General features: G+C 44.2%; 1 protein-coding gene across 10 annotated transcripts in view; it reads right to left on the bottom strand.

The window, feature by feature from the left end:
* PTPRU (protein tyrosine phosphatase receptor type U) overlaps positions 1-19,739 on the bottom strand; it is a 389,916-nt gene that overhangs the window by 9,371 nt on the left and 360,806 nt on the right. For all 10 annotated transcript variants that reach the window (XM_081868648.1, XM_081868652.1, XM_081868653.1 and 7 more), the window contains 4 exons: positions 18,818-18,958; positions 12,954-13,079; positions 6,643-6,800; positions 2,524-2,659 (listed from right to left, as the gene is read on the bottom strand). In XM_081868648.1, coding sequence (XP_081724774.1) covers positions 2,524-2,659; positions 6,643-6,800; positions 12,954-13,079; positions 18,818-18,958 — 561 coding nt within the window. The remainder of the gene's footprint in view (positions 1-2,523; positions 2,660-6,642; positions 6,801-12,953; positions 13,080-18,817; positions 18,959-19,739) is intronic.

Below are 19,739 nucleotides of genomic sequence, written 5' to 3'. Positions count from 1 at the left end.
CTCCCCCCCCCCCATTGCCCTGCTCCAATTGTGGTTTTAATTCCTAATGCAATCACATCCACCCCAAAAGACATTTCATTTTGCAAGGTAGAAATTTGATAATCCAGACTTCACAAATGTCATATTCCACCCCACCCCCCGCCGTCGCCATTCCAGTTCTGTTCCTGGCATGACTCGCTACTTAAAGCAAGAAAATAAGATTCCGGCATTGCAGATGGGTGTGCTTAGAAAACCAAAATGTTCATCCGTAGGGTTTGTCTCTAGAACTGCACCAAAATGCACCCCTCCCAAATCCACTACCCTGTTTGCAAGGGTTTATCAAGTTTTTGAGTGCATAGACTGTGAATGGGGTAGAAACATACCTTTCAATTACGGCACCAACAGTCCCACTCCCATCGACAGCTGGGTGCTATATTTGCACTATTTTTTATTTTACTTTTACTCACACAAGACAGGCTGCATCCTAGGTTCCACTCAGAGTGGAACCATTGAAACGAATTGGCCTAAATTAGTCATGCCCATTCATTGCAGTAGGCCAACTCTGAGTAGGATTAACACTGTGTACAACCATTGCCCTCATCCTCATTTTGATTTGGCTTGATCTCAATAGCTCAGTTGGCAGAGCAAAAGACTCTTAATCTCAGGGTTGTGGGTTCAAGCCCTATGCTGGGCAAAACTTTCCTGCACTGCAGCAGGTGGAACTAGATGATCCTTGTGGTTCCTTCCATCATGGAAGTCATAGCAGCATACAGGAGGCGTCCAATGCAGGCACGGACTCAACTTAGATTTGTTTAGCTTTAGCAACCTAGCTGCATAGTGTGCCCTCAGGCAATTCCTTGCAGCCAAGAAGGCCTTCTAGACACCTCTATGTGACTTTTAGAACTCTCCACAGGCCACACCCATCTCCCTAGGCCACGCCTCTCACTGGCCCTGCTCCATACCCTCCTCAAGTGCCTTGAACTGTGATCTTGCCTGCCTGCTTGGATCTCTGAGTTTTGTCTGGCTGGATTGTATCCTGCTGATCAAAGTCCTATCCCATGTTCCATCCACATTTTGCCTCTGGTCCCACCCTCCAGTGGCATGTGTCCCTTAGGTTTCTCTTGATGGAATGCAGCTCACAGGTTGACAACAGATCCCAACTCAGATCTATAGCATGACTTAGCATCATGTTGAATTGCCCTCCACAACCTGCTCTTCACATATATAATGTGCCAAATTAGGGACAGTAAACAGCAGCAGTCGTGGTGGCTCACCACGCAGGGCCATCTCACAGAGAGATAAAGGTCCTGGATTCTATCCTGATAACTCCTGGCAAGCATGTATTGAGCTAGAGAGAGAGAGAGAGAGGAAAGTTTGGAAGGTGAGCTTAGAAACTCTTGGGAAGAGAACTGGTCAGCCCTCAGCCACCAACCCTATCTGCTATCTTTATGCTTGGGGATCCTTGAATGTCCACCTAGGGCCTTCCATGTCCAGCTGAAGCTCCCTTCAAATGGAAGCCTCCTCTAGCATCTATTGTCACACTTGTTAGAATTCCTGCTCCATGATTGCAGTCATGGGATTTTTGTCTATCACATGACGGTATATGTTTTGACTCCACAGAGTGGGAAGTGATGGAGACAGGACGTTTGTGTTACTGTGTTCTGTGAAGTGGGACTACTGTCCTTTGTTTTTTTTCCTCTTTGCTGTCTGATGCTAAAGAGAGAGGGAGCCATTTCGCAGTGCTCCATGTGTGTTTATATGTAAATAAAGTAGATTAACCCAAATGCTGAGTTTCTGAGGTTTGTTACGCATGATGCACAAACTCTGCAGATCCCTAAGTGTGCTGGTGTCTGTTGGCATCAGTCGCTGTGATGTTCGGGCTGAAGAAAGATTATGAAGCTCCCGAACGATCGACCAGGAGGGAGAGAACATGCCAGTCGGGCATGTGTCTCTGCCAGGGTCCTACTCGAGTGTAGGCTGAGCTCCTAACAACACTAACCTCCTGCCAGTTAAAGAAAACAGCAAGGCTTTCTTTCATTCCTGGTCAGGACTATGATACCAACCACTAGCAAAAAATGACTCTGCAAGATCAGTGCAGAGGTTCAGCATCCTGTTTCTCACAGTGGCCAACTAGGGATGCCCAGCCACAGGGCATGAAGTCAACAGCCCTCTGCAGCAACTCGTATTCAATGACATCGTGCTGCTTGAGTCTGGATAGCTCAGTTGGTTAGAGCCTGCTGCTAATTACCACCAAGGATGCAGGTTCGATCGCCGTATGGGACAGATGCATATTCCTGCATTGCAGCAAGCTGAACTAGATGATTGTCAGGGGTCCCTTCCAACTCTATAATTCTATGAATATTGAAGTTCTCTTGAGCTACCATGGTTGATAGCCATTGACCAACATATCTTACAAAAATGGTGCAAGCTAAAGGTCATGACCACAGTTCAGAAGCAGAAAATTCTGTCATTTCCTGCCAATTCCACAGAGGCGCAAAATTTTCAAAAGGTGTAGGCAAAGGAAACTGTGCTTTTGTTACTTACAAAGGTCTCGACCATATTTGGCTTGTAGTTGCGGAGGGTCTTTGCAGCGAAGAAAACGTCCACCAGCTTGTGACACTTGATCATCTCCAAGATCATGGTGCAGGCACAGTAAGTGCCGCTTCGGCCTCCCCCGTTTCTGCAGGAGAAAATAAATGCAAGGGAACAGTCAGCATATTAAAGCAGCCCAGTGGTTACAGCATTGGGAGTAGGACCTTGGATTCTACAGTTCAAATCCCTACCCAGCCATGAAGCTCACTGGGTGGCAGCGGGTCTGTCACTAACCCTCAGCCTAGCCTACCTCACAAGGTTGTTGCAAAGAAAAAATAGGAGGAGAGCCATATATACCACCTTAAGCAACTTGAAGGGAAGATACGATATAAATGTAACAACAGCAACAGAATGGTGAACTGCTTTTTATCCAGGATTGGAGAGAGAGAGAAAGAAAGAAAGAAAGAAACAAGCCAAAGTAATGTACAGGTATTCAGTGCTTCCTTTTCCTTAAAAAATGTTTAGGGGTACTCTCATTTTGACTCAAGAAAATCACCATTTTATAGTTTGAATCGGGAAAAATAAATACAGTAAATGGACAAAAGCACAAAGATTCACAAAATGTTTAGGGGTATGTGTACCCCTTCGTCCCCCCAGAAAAAAAAGCACTGCATGTACCCAACCCAAAGGATAACTTTGGAGAGCAGAAATTAGACAGACTTCTTACATTCAATAAGTAAGGCTCCACAAATCATAAGGGATTTGGACTTGAAATTGTTTTTTATGTATGTTTTTCATTGTTTGTGTTTTTTATCATTAATCACTTCAGGATATTGTATGGGAAGCAATGCAAAATAAATAAATGGCCCTTGAGCCCAATCTTTAAGGCTTTTACGTTGGGGGGGGGAAGGACACAGGAACAGTGGCTTCCCTAGATTCTAGCCAATCCTTGCATAAGGCACGTGAATAGACTGAAGCCAGATATATAGATGGCAGAAGTGGAAACTGGGGACTAGACTGAGGCTAAGTTTGTTGAACTCCGTTCCCATTGAAAGCAAAGATACTCAAGACATGACTCGATTGCCCCATTGATACCAATAAGACCTAAGTTCAGCTGGATCCAAAGCTCAAAGCTGAAGTCTTGTACAGAGGACTCTTAAGAATCTGTAAGTTCTCAAAGTCTGGTTTAGTAATTCCAACCGGGTCAAGAAGTGCAGAGCAGAAGCCATCACAGTAAGTTATGCCAAGTTTTAGGCTTCATCACTGTTTCTTCCCCCCCCCCCCATAAAAACTGTTGAAATGATTAATTTGAGTTTTGTCTAAAGGATTTCAAAGTTTGCAGCCATGGTTTATGCCAGAGGCTGCCGAAGATTTTCTTGCTTCCCTAGAAAAGGGTCTTAAGCTCAGAATGCGCTCACCTCCCCATGTTGCATAATTACCCTGGGCTTTCCAGAGTAGCCACTTTTAAGGCTCTGGATCAAGGGGTTTGCTGTCTCTTGGGTGTAATTAAATATAGGCTGGTGGCAATGATTGAGAAATAATCCTTGCTGAGAGATTAAATTGTTGAGCAGACTCAGAAGGGCTGTTTTGCTCCTATGCAAATACAGATGGGAGTCCAAAGAAAATGGAGAGGGCGGGGAAAACGCTCATCCCACCAAAAGTCGGAGCACTTTGCTAATGGGGATAATACCAGCATTATTATATGATGGTGGTAATGCAGCATTTCAAACTCTTAAGTAAAGTATTATATAAATACTAAGCATTACATTATTTGTATTAGTGCAGGGATCCAGTATTTGGGCAAGTCAGTTTCAGGACTGCTTGGGAAAATAACTCACAGACATAAGAATTGCTGGGGCAAAAATAACATACAGAAATAGGAATCATCTCCCAGCATGGTCTGAAATCTATAAAAATTTTGAATGGGCTCTGTATCTTACAGTTATTTAAAATGAGGCGCTGGAGGGTGTTGTGTTTCTGTATAACAAAAATAATCAAAGACCCTTTTTGTTTCTGCTTCAATATTCTTATTCTGTCTTCTCTTCTATTATTATTTTATTTTTCATAAAAAAACACCCAAGCTTTGCCATCTTTCAAGTGGTAGTGAACAGCCGAGCTGCAGTTGCTGCAATATGGCCTGGTGGGAATGGCACATTGCATTTTCTGGGAGAAAAAACTGGCTACCCTGTTGGACCAAAGAGGCAGCCCTCATTTCTTCTCGCTCCCCAGAATGTTCCCACCCAGGAATGACACTACATTGCGACTCCAGAAGAGACCAACAAATGGCGGCACAATTTTTGCAGAGAATCTCCTTAATCTCATCTTGTCCACTCAGAACACAGCAGTGCCTGTGGAGCGTTGTCTTTCTTCCTACTGTGGAGAAATCTGAAATGCTAATAGCCTGCAACAAGGAGGTGAAGAGCCAGATTTCCTGCACTGTGGCAATTTTCAAGGATGGCAGAAAAAGAAGGTCATGGCTCAGTGGGAGAAAATATGATTTCATGTTGGAAGTATAGTGTGCATGCACACGAAAGCTAATACCAATAACAAACTTAGTTGGTCTCTAAAGTGCTACTGGAAGGAAATTTTTTATTTTGTTTCGACTACGGCAGACCAACACGGCTACCTACCTGTAACTAGAACCTCTGAACATGGTTATTTAAGTATGTATTTGAGCTCAGGGTGCATAAATTCAGTGAAGTGTTGCATAGGGTTCAAGCCTCAGTATCTGCAGGTAAGACTTGGGGTGGGCCAAATAAAGAGGGATGCACTCATCCCCTGGGGCTGAGCTTCCCCATCCCTCCTTTAAAGTTACACTTTAGGTTTTAACAGCTCCACGTTAGCCAAACCAAACAGCTGCAAATGACATCAGCACTATCTCAAGCTCCCAGAGCAAATTGGAGCAACTTTATTTGTTCCTTCTCCAGCACCTGTTTCGTTTTGTGTAAAGTGATGAGACCCAGTAAAACTCAGACTTTCCTTCTCCCCCTCCTCGCCCACACTCCCCTATTATTTCAGGCATGTTGCCAGTTTACACTGTAAAATCTGCAGGGCATGGATTCCCATCAGAGCTAATAAATCCTTTACACCTGATATAGTCAAATTAGCCAGACACATGCAAGATTGCTGTTTGTAAGCCAGAAGTTGCTTCTTCTTCTTTTTTTCCTCTCTCTCTCCTGTCTCTCTGTTGTCTCAACTTTGCCCTCTGGAAAGCTCTGGATGTTGCAAATACACTGCCAAATTATCCTTCGGCTAATGAAGACAAACAAGATGGTAATTCATTCTTGATTAAAAGCTTTCTGGGTGCCCCAATCAATCTGGAAAAGTAAAAGTTGCCTCATATATATACCTTTTTTAGGAGGGGCGGGTTTGAAACCATCAACATATGAGGATCAATAGACTTTTCCAGCACTTCCTCAGAGCTAAATCCTGTTAATGATAAACAGTTGGCCATTATGAACACCCTTTCAAAAGCCTGGAGAGCACCAGGTTGGCAAAGGCTATACTACAAAAAGAACACCTTTGTTGTAACACAACATTACACCAGCACCACAAATCCTTCTTAACAATTAAACCAAGAGGTAATAGAACTGGAGGCGGCTTGGTAAAGTGAACACCACCTCCTTCCAACTGAGAAGGATGGAAGAGTAATGAAATTCCCTCTATACAAGATTGGATTCAAAAGCTGACAGAATATGCAGAATTAGATGGTCAATCAGAAAAAATAAAGAATAAATCAAAACAGGAATTTGTTTCAAAATGGGAGGTTTTTTGAAATATAAATATAGTAGTTTAAACTCGGTTGCAGCATTCGAGGAACTTCAGTAATAGTTGCAAGGCAGATATAAGAATTAAGATATATTAAGAAAAGGTTTAATTATGATAAAAGTGTGTATTGGCAATAAGTTATATGACATCGAAATATGGAATAGACGGGAGGTTGGGTCTTTAGTGTTAAGACCAATTTATGTCTTATTGTTTGTTAAGAAAATTCTGTGTCTACTGTTATTTCTGTGTGTAATTTGGTATCTGTGTTTTCTCTTTTTTCTTTTCTTGCTGTATCAATAAAAAGAGAGAGAGAGAGAAGGATGGACCCTTGTCCCCCTCCCCACCCGGCAAGGTGACACTTACAAACAATGGACGATTGTCCTTCCATCACCGCTCTCCCCCTGCCACTTATCCACTTGGGCTAATAAATGCAGGAAGGACTTCTTGGAATCAGGGGTGTCTCGGTAGGCTGACCACCGCAGGTACTGGAAGTGTCGAACCATCAGGTGCCCTTCCTGTAACTAGAGAAAGCACAACATTAGCATGCTTAGGTGAGATGTTTTCAGGCTTTTTAGACACACGACCCATCTTGAACTATAACCTACAATGTGTTTGTGTGTGCGTGCACACAAACAGACCTTTTCTCTCTAAGGCAGCCTTCTTTACCCTGGTGCCATCCATATGTTTTGGACAGGGGGCTGGTCCACTTGGGCAAATGGGGCACCACCCCACCAACCAGTGTAGTGTAGTGGTTAAGAGTGGTAGACTTGTTATCTGGTGAACCAGGTTCGCGTCTCCGCTCCTCCACCTGCAGCTGCTGGGTGACCTTGGGCTAGTCACACTTCTCTGAAGTCTCTCAGCCCCACTCACCTCACAGAGTGTTTGTTGTGGGGGAGGAAGGGAAAGGAGAATGTTAGCCGCTTTGAGACTCCTTCGGGAGTGATAAAGCAGGAGATCAAATCCAAACTCTTCTTCTTCTTCTCATTCGCCTGCCTTCTTACTTACAACCAGTCCAGGGTGTAGCACCAGCTGTTAGCTTCCTCCTCCTTGTAGAACTTAGTAGGGAGAAGGTTGGGGAAATTTGTAGAATCAGTTGGCTCTGCCTGTTGTTGGCTCTAGCGCCATCTACTGTTGGTCTCCCTGCCTTCTTCACTGTGCTAATTTTAGCACAGTGAACTGTGAGGTGAGTAATACTGTTTTTGGCGGAAGCTGAGCTGCAGTGGAATGGAGACACTGCCGCATGCGACAAATACAGGACGGAATGGAAAATGCTCCCATACAATGTGCTAGTTGCAGAATTAATTTTAGAAATTCTCTGCGTTAAATCAAAAGAAGGGCAGGATGCAACACTGGGCTATGTGACCTCGTGGAACAACGGTGGAATGGAAGCAACGGTATCTGCTCACCCACAGTTCAGATTTGTCATAATAATGAGCTTATTCTTGGGTATTGCCCTCCACTCATTCTCTCACAAACACACATGAACACACAACACCAAAAGTGACAATGTCAGTCCTGGCAATGATGGCTGTCAGCAGCACCTGTTTTTATACATTTGGTATTCTCTGCAAACAAACAAAAAATCTCAAAAGGGAAGGGAGGCTGTGAGAGGAAAAGGATGCTCTTTAATACTCTGGTAATCTGGTTAGCTTTGCAATCTAATGTGGTTAGGGGGCTCTGGAAGGAGAGGGATTATGTGCACACAGCTAAGTGAGCCCAGGGTTTAAGCAGGTGGATGTAGAGCTCAGTACCAAATCAGAGGCTTGGGAGGGAAGAATGAAAATACTATGAGAATCAAGAGTGGCTTATGAGATGAATCTCTGGGACTGGCACTAAAGCTGTCATTAATGCTTTATTAATGGGCTGGGGCAGGAGAGGCACAGAACTGGATAGAAGGCAATCAATGACAGATTTCTGAGCCATCAGCAAATAAGACTGGATGTATTTACCCATACATTAGGACTTATGCACTTGGATGAGTTTAGCCAAATTTTCAAGGTGAAATGGGGACAAAAGACCCCATAAACCCTCCTGTGGTCTCTTTTCCCAGAAATTTGAAGCTCTTGTTTTGTGTGTTCAGATTGTCACTCTGGCACCACTGTTTGCTTGCAGAGGCATGTCTAGGATTCCTTGCACACCTGGCAAGGAGCTGTATCAGTGGCCCCACCCCACCCCAAAATCACTTTACCACACTGCGGGAAGGACAGGAAACTTCTCTCACATGTTGTAACACACATATACATTATTCTCTCCATAGTCCGATAGGTGATTTTTGTATCACCCCCTCCCCCCCCCGGCCTGTGCCCCTAGCAGGCACTGGTTTCTCCAACCCCTAAGTATGCCTCTGTTAGTTTGTGAGGGGTTTTGTCTAGGCTCCTTCCCAGAAAGATCCCAGCCAATCAGGGATTACATGGACAATGTAATGATGTCCTGGCACTGGGTAGCCAATCAGATCTGGATACATGATGATGATTGATGATGATATGATTGACATGTTCCGCTCCAGTTTAAACTAGGGCTAGAGCTAAAATGGCCACATTCCAGTCACCATCCCTACAATTTGAGGTTGGCTGTTTTCATGCTCAGTTTGGAGGGGCTGTGATATGACCCCCAGATAAGATATGAGGAGGGCTCTGTGAGTACAGAGAAAAAAGCGGGTTGGGAAAGTGTTTTCAAGGACTGTGGTTGGATGAGAGATGGTGGGACAAAGGAGTGGCAGAAGATGCTTGGAGAAAAGATGGAATTGCCTAGATGAGGCTCCCCTCGCCCACCTTATATAGCACGTAACATAATGGAAAGCTCTCACAAATTCCTTTGGACTTTGTCTCATAATGTATTACTGAATAAAGTCTAATTGGTCTGCGCCTCTGTACTGAACCCACCAAGGGGAATTTTCTCCCACAAAACAGAATGCATGGGGGGGGGGATGAAGAGGCAGTCTTCAGTGACATATTGTTACATATTCTCTGGGTTGATTTCTGTTCTGTATATGGGAGAAATAAGAGAATGCAAACATTTTCTCCTTCAGTTTCCATTTTTATCAGAATTCTCTGGCATTCCTAGCTACAGCGAATTTTAATTTACCTCAGAGCAGCTGAGGAAGGCAGAAGCCAAAACATTTCTTTTTTTCTTTTCTTTTTTTCTTTTGTTTAAAGACTTTAATATCTTTGTTTTGTTAATCACTACAAGAAATATATGGTTTTAGTGATTAACTGCATCCTTCTGGGATCCAGAGCAAATTTGTCTAAAGTGCTGATCGATGCTTTAAAAATTGTCCGTGTGTTTGTGTGTACACATTCCCAGGTGCTGACACACCTCAGAGTTGTCTCAGCAATGGAAAGGTTCCCTTTCCTCCTCAGTCATCAAAAGTCAAAATGTTTTGCTTTAAGACTTTAATATTCTCTCCCCCCCCCCCGTGTTGCTTCCCCCTCCCCTTTCCTTTATTTTCAGAAAGTAGAAAAATGCTGAAACAGATAAAATATTAATCAAAGATATTAGAGGTACAAAAACATAAGAGGGAAGAAAAGGCAAAAGAAAACAATGAACCAGAAGCCTGAAGTCTTTGTACACAATAATAAAACAAATATTTGGCCCCTCATAAAGAGAGAAGAAAAGCTTTCACCTTATTCCATTCAAAACTTGGATAGTTTAAATATGAAATATTAAAACTGTAAGAGAAATGATTATAAACAGATATCAGTTGGTTCTGTTGGTCTTTAGCTGGTAGGATGGGACTTACAATAGTCTCACAGCCTGATCTTGAAACAGCAGTACTACCACCTTAAAAATGTATGGGTTTTTTTTGGGGGGGGGGGGAATTATGGGTTCCCAAGTGGACTAATGGTGGGTCCCAGGTCTGAAAAGTTTGAAGGCTACTTAAAAATGCAAGAGTCAATCAAACATCAGCTTCTCCTTTCTGGGTTGGGAAACATGTGGTCCTTCATAGAAGCATGGAATTTTAGAGTTGGAAGAGAGCACCAGCCATTGGGAAGTACTGGATTTCATGCAACCTCATAAGCACCCCTTATGGCAGAGTGAGGCAGCTGCCACAGAAAGCAGGTATTGTGGGGACTGGCAACAGGGGTGAGGTGCTGCAGAAGAGAACCGTGTCTGTGGCCTGCTCTGTGCTCCCAAAGCTAGGCTGCTGCCCTCAGATGTGCTGCTGGGCACCAAGTTGAAGTAAGAGTCAGCTGCTAGTCCAGTCAGCTTTGGTACATGAAATGGGTAGGGAGTGCCATTTTGTCTTGGGCCAGCCCTGCCATGGAATGTGTTGTTACAAAGCTATTGAACCTTATTAAGTATATATTCTCTTCTCCATTCCCACCTCCAGCCTAGAAACATTGGCTCCTCCTTTCTCCCAAGCTGTCAGCTAGGAGCAACCTTTCCTCCTGACTGTAGCAATGGGAGAGAAAGGAAGCAGGGCTCACAGCAAGGGCTGCACCAAGAGTCCAGCTGCCTTTGTCCCCTCCTCTTCCTGAACTGTCTTCATCTCAGCAGGTTGTTATATGAAATAAATGGTGCTTGACTGCTTTGTTCCCCCCCCCCCGTCTCCCCTTTTTCTTTCATGTTGTGTCTTTTAGATTGTAAGTTTGTAGATAGGGACTGTGGTTTGCTTGTAACTCATGTAAGCCACTGGGAGTTTAGTTTCAGTTTTGTTGAAGATTAGGTTAGTATTCGTATTCGTATTCGTATTCGTATTCGTATTCGTATTCGTATTCGTATTCGTATTCGTATTCGTATTCGTATTCGTATTCGTATTCGTATTCGTATTCGTATTCGTATTCGTATTCGAATACATACATACCCCAGCCACTCTGTGCAGCTAACAATAAATATGCTGACAATAAATAACATAAATAGCATCTTTAGGGATACTCAGCCAGATTTTACTGAAGGACTGCTTCTGGCAACAGAGTGCTGGGCTCAATGAGACCTTAGTCTGATCAAGTAGGGCAATTTTTAAGGCCAAAGCATCTGTGTGTGAGGCCGAAATCCAGCTGCTTAAGCTTCTCTCCATTGGGCCTCCAGAAGTCAAGGGCTCCTAATCCACTTCCTCCCTTTTAGCGATCCCAATGGGGTTCTGCTCAGATTCAGTTTGGGGAGTGTCACAAAATACAGTTGTATGAGCACAAAACTTTGGCAACAGTATGGAGGGGATCTGAAATTTCTGCATTACACGTTAATGAAGCTGTTGCGAGTCACACTTTTGGGAAACTCTAACCCTTGACTGTAAACTTGGCAACTTTCACTGGTACTCCTGTCTGAGAAGGAACACAATTGGGGAAAGAGAATGGGAGCTGTCTTTCACTGGGTCATGTGATTTGTCTTTCCAGCTCATTCCTATCTAGTCTGACTGGCTGGGCCCTCCAGGATTTTAGGGATACATCTTTCCTATCACCTATTAACAAGAAATGTCAATATCCTTTTAACGGGACATGCAAGGATTGAACCTGGGACCGTCTATGCAAAGCATGTACCCCTGCCATTGAGTTATTATCTGTGTCCATGTTATTTTCTCTTTCTCTTGGCAAGCCAAGATGATTCTGCTGGCTGCCGAGTTTCTTGGGAGACAGAGAAAGGATCTGCTGTTGTTGACATTTAGTTCCCTGAGCATCCCATTACCATAGTGGCTGCCTGCAAACTATACACAAAGTTACCTGCAAGACAAGTGTTGGCAGGAGCTGGAGAATGTGGTGGCATCTGATACTTATTAAAAACAGCCCCTGCAGTTTCAGTATGGGAATGAGACAAGAAAGACCTGTGTCATCTCCATGCCAAACCAATTATGCAAGACAAGGAGAAGAGGACTCAAAAGCAAAAGAGAATGCTTTAAAGGACTGGGCTCTTTGAACAGACTTGGGGAAAGGCAGAGGGAGAGAGATTTTGTATCATTCTGCCAAACTTGGGATGGAGAGCACTCCATCACTTGCAAACCTGAAAATGAAGTTTTCTCAAAGTCTAGAGATTTCTGAAAAGGAGGTGTTTTAAGAGCTCTGCTGGGTCAGGCCAGTAGCACGTCTAGTCCAGCATCCTGTTCTCACAGTGGCCAATCGGATGTTCATAAAAGGTCCACAAGCAGGACCTGAGGGCAAGAACATTCTCCCCACCTGCTAGTCCTAGCAGCTGGGAGCATACTGCCTCCAATCATGGGGGGTAGAACATAGCTGTCATGCCCCACTATTATTGTACCATAGGTTTGATCATTCCTGGTGTGAGAGAACTTGACTGCAGTAGTTCAGGCACTGGTGACTTCAAGGCTGAATTACTGCAATGCACACGATGTGGGGCTTCATTTGTGCTTGATCCAGAAACTGCAGTTAGCTGAGAATGCTGCAGCATGGTTTCTAACAGGAGTGAGAACCTGTCAGTAAATATAACACCTCTGCTCAGATATCTGCACAGATTACTGATTTCTTACCGGGCCAAGTTCAATGTGTTACTATTGGTATATAAAGCCTGTAAGAACTTGGGGCCAGTTTACTTGCAGAACTGGGAGACACTCCTGCTGGAAACCTGTAGAGCTGCTCTCAGTCAGTGTAGATAATACCAAGTTAGATGGACCAATTGTTTGAGATGATATAAGGCAACTTAGGCATGTTCAGTCTAAGAAAAAATAATTCTACACCCAAGACCAACATAATCTCAAAACAGAATGGTATAGTTGAGCTTCTCACCCGTGTTACATTCTGAACCCGGAAAAGACGAGCGATAACATCCTCATCAGCTGACCTAGAAACGTATTCCACTTCCATTGGTCCATACTGCTGGAGTCCTGGCTCAGGCCAATATTGTAAACAAGGCTAGAGAGAAATAAAGAACACAGTCATGAAAGTTTGGCTTTGGAATACAGCCAATTACTGATGCTACCGGCCTTGCCGTGCAGTCACGTGTTTACTCAATAGAAAGCCCTGCTGAGTTCAGATGGACTTAATACTAGGCAATTATGTACTGGACTGAATCCATTCAGGCCCCAATGCATTGCTAAGACATACTCACAAGACAAAGGCAAAACATTCCATAGGTTACACCTGTGATGAATCTGCATCTGATAGCTGCACTAGCATTCCACCCCTTTTAGCCGTATAATTTTTTTCCAAACTAAGAAAACCCATATTCTTTAGTAGGGAAGCAATTCCAAGTTCTCTGACTCCCCATCAACCAGAGACGTCCCCTGACTGAGCCAATTCCCCCAGCCAATTCCCGCTTGGAAATATCAACAGGAGGTTTATATCAACAAGAGCTTTAATATTCCCAAGCATTATACATGCCAGAGAAAGATCACTGATAGGAAGGGATCCTGCTCTTGCTATCTCCCACCCAGCAGCGCAGCTGATGTATTGTTCCATTCAGGGGTCACCGATGTGATTGTTTTTGTGCGCGACAGCGAGGAAGGCAGCGTCAATACAAAATATATGATGTTTGTCATTGCACTTTAACAGAACATTTAGCATTTGGGGCCATCCGGCAGCCCAGGCCTTACCGCATGGCAAATGTGTTTGAGAAATAATTGGTTATTAATAGGGGCTATAAATCTCTGTGATCTCGATGCCTTCCAGACTCAGAGCTATAATTTGGATATTAAAACTTCCTCCGGCAAGGCATGGTTCAAGCAAGGGATATACCCTCAAAGTCACCTTTTTTTTTCTTTTTTTTTAAGCTGTTTCACTGTAAAGGTTGATTTATTAGCTGTTGGTGTTAAGCTGGTAAACATTTAAAATCTGGCTAAACATCACTATGCAGACATCCCCAAAGAATAAGATGCCCAGTGGGGCTCGCAGAACAAGGTAGTGGTGAAATATTGTAAGAAGAGAGTTGCATACTGATAGAGTGGAAGGGGTTAGGGGTAAACAGCTCACAAAAAAGGGTATATTAGGTTTTTTAAAAGAATGCATTAAAAATGTTCCTATTAGGAATGTGCACTAAAATGATGAATATTATTTAAAATAAATAAATCACAAAGTGAGGTGGAAATGTAGTGAACTGAATTTAAGACTGGAAAAATGATAAACTGAGAGAAATTTCAATCTGCAGATACCTTCTTCCACTACAAGCAAATGGGACACAACTCTGCCAACTTCAGTCAGCCTTCAGGTAGACCTCAACAGCCTGCCTTCTTTGCTGTAACCAGTCTAGGAGTTTTGACTGGTTGTCAGTTTCCTTCTGCTTCCATACCCTCCAACAATTCTCCGATGAAAATAGGGACATCCCATTCCATCATGATAATTTTACTATTTATACCCCACGCATCTTACTGGGTTGCCCCATTCACTCTGGGCAGCTTCCCACATATATAAAAACATAATAAAACATTAAACTTTTTTTAAAAAAACCTTCCTTATACAGGATTGCCTTCAGACAGCTCGGGGGTTGGATAACTCCATACCCTCCAACATTTCTCCAATGAAAACAGGGACATCCTAAGGAAAAGTGAGACATTCTGGGGTCAAATCAGAAACCAGGATGGCTTCTCTAAATCAGAGATGTCCCTGGAAAATAGGTACACTTGGAGGGTCTGCGCTCAGTCTCAGTGCTGACCTTGGAGGGAAAATGATTGACAGGGGGAGGGATTAGAATTAGTTGGATCTTCCTCTCATTGGCTTTGGTTCTGCCTGTCGTTAGCCTCCCCTCTTTGTGTCCTACCAGTCCCAGTGGGCCTCCATGCCTTGGAAGAAAAGAATTCAGGAAGCTGCTCTAAGAACATGAAAAGAAGCTGGGAAAGGCAGAGCACCTCATCCACTACCAAAAGCCTTTTGCTTCTGACTCCTTTTATCTTTAAGCTTCCCAAACTCTGGTGCAGCAGAGTTACCGGCTCGGATTTCCCTCTGTGTCAATTCCTTCCAGCGTTAATTTCACTCCTGAATAAACTCCCTCTGGCCTTGCAGAATTGCTGGGATTCCTAGGTACGGGAGCACCAGGGATAATGTTCATTTCCTCATTCTGTTATTTAAGGACGCAGCAGTCCTCTTCTGCTCAGCAAGTGCAGCTGACGGAGGAAGGCGCCTTTTCACCCGAGGTGGGCCTTTAATTCATTCCTCTGCTTACTTTCCCTGTCGGCATTGCAACTGTAGGTTTGGGTCATTTGCACTAAAGTGCCTGATCTCGACTCATAAAATAATCCAGTTAATGAAGTCTTCTCCAGACATCCATTAAGACTCTGTAATACCAATTTTATGCTAAGAAGAAGAAACCAATGCGTTTTTCAGGCAAATTAGCATTACGGACTTGTAATGGGCTCTTAAAACTGCCATGAACTTGACAAGAAGGCTTTAAGAATCCAGGGAGGGGAGATTCAGTCCCATGCCCTTCCTATCATCCAATCCTGACTATCCATCATAGAGTTCCCTTCCATACAGAGGATTTTTAATGGCCAGAGTGTGGTGTTGCTAAACTGTGTTGGTTGGCAACCATCTGGCAATGGAGGAATGTGCCTTGGTAGGTAAAGTCAAACCGTTGGAAGGTTACAGTGCCTGCTGTGGCTGTAGACACTGATATGGGGGAGGCATGTTTTGTTGCAGCAGAGATTCTGTAGATGGAGGCATCCGGTTCTGCTCATGCAGGTGTACCATGATGTATCTTCTCTCTGCACTACTCCCAATGGTTATTCCTCCTCTGGTCACTGCTGTGGATACACAACTGACTGGTTGTCTCCAGGCACTGTGGTGGTCTGCAAGGGATTCCCACACAGTGAGGTTGATGTAGCCAGCCTTCATGACACATTTGCAGACATCTTTGTAAAGCAGAGTTGGTCCTGTCCCTGAAGCCAGCTCCCCACGGAGCACGTTCTTGGGGATCCTGCCGCCTTCCATTCTGTGAGCATGACTGAGCCAGTGTAGACATTGCTGAGGCAAGAGTGTGAACATGCTGAGGATGTGGGCTTGGGAGAGCATATCTTTGTTTGAGACTCTGTCCAGCCTATTAGGATTCTTTTCCCATGCTGCAGTCATGCGATTGTTTTTATCACATGCCGGTGTATGTTTTCATTCCACATTGTGGGCAGTCACGGAGACAGGATGTTTGTATTACTGTTTGTATTACTGTATTTGTATTACTGTGGTTCCATGATGTAGGACGTTTGTGCTTTGTTCTTTGCTGTCTGATGCTGAAGATGAAGGAGCTGAGTTACGATGCTCTGAGTATGTAAATACAGTGGTGCCTCGCAAGACGAAATTAATTCGTTCCGCAAGTTTTTTCTTCTTGCGAGTTTTTCGTCTTGCGAAGCACGGTTTCCCATAGGAATGCATTGAAAATCAATTAATGCGTTCCTAGGGAGACCGCCTTCAGACCAGGTCCGGGGACAGTCTGTCCCCGGACCTCTTCTGAAGGCTGGCGGGGGGAGAAGGACTTTTCTCCCCACCGCCAGCCTTCAGAACAGCCTTCTGAAGGCTGGCGGTGGGAAGAAAAGCCCTTCTCCCGCCGCCAGCCTTCAGAAGAGTTCCTGCAGGGCTGCCTAGGCTGCGGATAGCAGCCTGCTGCCCGGCGCGAGGGGCAGACATCTGCAGCTTGGGGAGCCCCGCAGGACTTCCCCGCAGGGCTCTCCAAGCTGCGGATAGCAGCCTGCTGCCCCGCGCGAGGGGCTTCCCCGCTGTCCCCGGAGATTTCCCTATGGGCTTTTGTCTTGCGAAGCAAGCCCATAGGGAAATTCGTCTTGCGAAGCCGCTAAAAATCGGAAAACCCTTTCGTCTTGCGGGTTTTTCGTTTAGTGAGGCATTCGTCTTGCGGGGCACCACTGTAATGTAGTTTAGCCAAATGCTGCACTACTGAGTCTGTACGCTGACTGCCTATACTCTGCTGATCCCGAAGTGTGCTGATGCCTCTAAGATATCAGTCACTGTGATGTTCGGGCTGGAGAAAGATTTTGAATCTCCCGAATGAACGACCAGGAGGGACAGAACATGCCAGTTGGGCATGTGTCTCTGCCAGCCTCCTATTTGTGTGTAGGACCTCCTGACACTGCCATGTGATGCCCAAAATCTTCCTGATGTGGAAAGCATTGAGGTGTTGCTTCTGGTGGTTGTGCGCAGCCTACGACTCACTTCCATACAGCAGAGCATCACATTCTCCCATACCCTTTGAAGAGGTGAGCCATTGCCATACCTGCCTTGCCAATACACTTCTCCAGCTCAGGGTCGATGGAGAGGTTGCTGGGTATGGTGGAACCCAGGTAGACAAAATTGTCTACCACTTCAAGCATGTGGTCACCAATGCTGATGCGTGGAATGTTGGAAACATCCTAACCCAGGATATTTGTCAGGTGGTAAGGCCAAACTCCCTACAGGCGTGGGCAAAACAGTTTATGAGTCTCTGAAGAGTGTCCTTGGATTGTGCTGTCAAGGCTGTGTCCTTCTGGCAGTTCTGGCAGCCAAGCTGGTGCCAAATGTATTGCTTTCCTTTCTTTTGGACCACATCACTGAGGCCGGGGGGGGGGGTCTTGCCATCTGGACAGCCCAGGACCTCCATATACACTGCCCAGGCTTGCACCCCAGAGAGCTTTATTTGGTGCTGCAAATGCAGCAAAAACAACACGGGAGGCAGCAGTTTTGAGTTTAATTGTGTGGCTCTCTTGCTAATTCATTTAAGCAAGCAAGATGTTATTGGCATGTATTGCTTCTTCCTAATTCATCCAGAATAAGCAAAGGACTATTTGTGTTTCCAAAGTAATTGTTATCTATTGCAGTAATCTCTGGGCTGCACAATCATTTCCAGTCAAAATCCCCCAAGTAGTAGCTCCATGAATGTGAATGTAAGCTATGGGCTCAGTTGTTTCACACTTTAAAAAAACAGCCAAAAAACCTATTTGAAACAGTAAGGTAAGCCAAACACACACACAACTTTGTAATATTTCTCCTGCTCCTCTGTAATGAGATGAATCCCCCTGACTTTTGCAGGGGAAGAATTTCAACTCAGTTCTCTTTTCATCATCATCTCCTTACAAAGCTACAGCTTCCAGAGTTCCCTGGGAAGAGCTATTGATTGTTCAACCACTCTTAAGAATTGTAGCTCTGTGAGGGGTATAGGTGTCTTTTAACAACTCTTAGCACCCTTAACAAAGAACAGCTCCCAGAAATCTTGGGGGGAAGTAATGACTGTTTAAGGTGGTATCATAGCACTTTAAATGTTTGTTGTGCATGTGGCCCTGGTGATGATTCTGTGGAAACAGAATTAGTGACTGGCTGCCCATTCCATCAGTCCAGCCTTTAGCAAATCCAGATCAAACTGGCCTCTGCTTCAGATCATTTTGGCCTTCAACAGACTTGAAGACTATGTCATTATTTTGCTGAAATTAAATTAACCAGAATTGTTTTAATGTGGTTATTTTGTGCTTCAGAATCACCCTGTGCATTAGACTATTTAACTGTGATTTGACTGTTCAAGTTTCATATATTACTTACATTCTTAATTCCACTGATCCACACATACACAAACCCTGGAGATATTAGTTGAATGCAAGTAGATCTGGCTGTCTTTTCGAAGACCACATCATACATAAATGCTCAAAGAAGCAACAGCAATGAGTGGCAGGTGTTTCTCTGTTACTCACCCAGGCAGAGTTGGACTGATTGAGCTGGTTCAGCATGATGATGGAGGTGCAGCCATAGTCATACACCAGCCTCCAGAAGTCTGTGGTTGTGTTCTGTAGTGGGTGCAAGGTCACAATGAAGGCAGCACTCTTTGTGTAGCTCTAAAGGAGAGAAAAAGAGTCATGGGGTAAAAGCAGAGCAACATATTAGAGGGAAGAGATGGAGAAAATCGCAGCCCTAATCTCCAAGGTTGACTGGGAGGAAGATGGAAATCTGGGTTCTGAGATTCTAAAGCAAAGATTCTAAAGCAGGATTAATCCAATTCCATTTGGATTGGTTATCTTGAAAAACACAAGGGAAACTTAAAGGTGGCAGAAGGATCATCACTTCCTTACCATCATCCACCTTCTGTCTACTAAAGCACATATCTCAGTAAAACAGGCGATATGATTGATCACTAGTTATTTGAAACTTAAAGTGATGGTTACCATGTGTAAAATAGCCATTTTTGATTGATCAAATGCCATACAACTTTCAGATCCCTGTGCATTATTTAAGGAACTCCATTGATCCATACTAAATGTGAGCTTTTAAAAGATGGAAGCGGAACTGCCTAAATGTGCTTCTAGTAGGTGATAGCCAATGTAAGTCATACCCAGAGTAGATCCCATTAATCAAGGGGTCTACTCTGGGTATGACTTTACACTGAATATCACCCACTCTTCCCAGAAAAATCCTAACTGAGTGATGGTACCCTCAGACCTGCTACTCTGTTATTTGAATCCTCTGGGTTTGGGTTTGGCTCAGAGGTGAGACAAATCTTTGCCTTTATTTTATCACATTTATATCTTCTCTAACCTCCAAGGAGCTCAAGGCAATGTACATGCTTCTCCACCCCCTTTTATACATACAAAAACCTTGTGAGGCAGGCGTGCCGAGTTA

The sequence above is a fragment of the Podarcis erhardii genome (assembly GCF_964252035.2).
Source record: "Podarcis erhardii genome assembly, chromosome: 7".
NCBI classification, from domain to species: domain Eukaryota; kingdom Metazoa; phylum Chordata; class Lepidosauria; order Squamata; family Lacertidae; genus Podarcis; species Podarcis erhardii.
The sequence above is the reverse complement of the archived record's forward strand: the minus strand, read 5'-3'. Positions and strand labels throughout refer to the sequence as shown.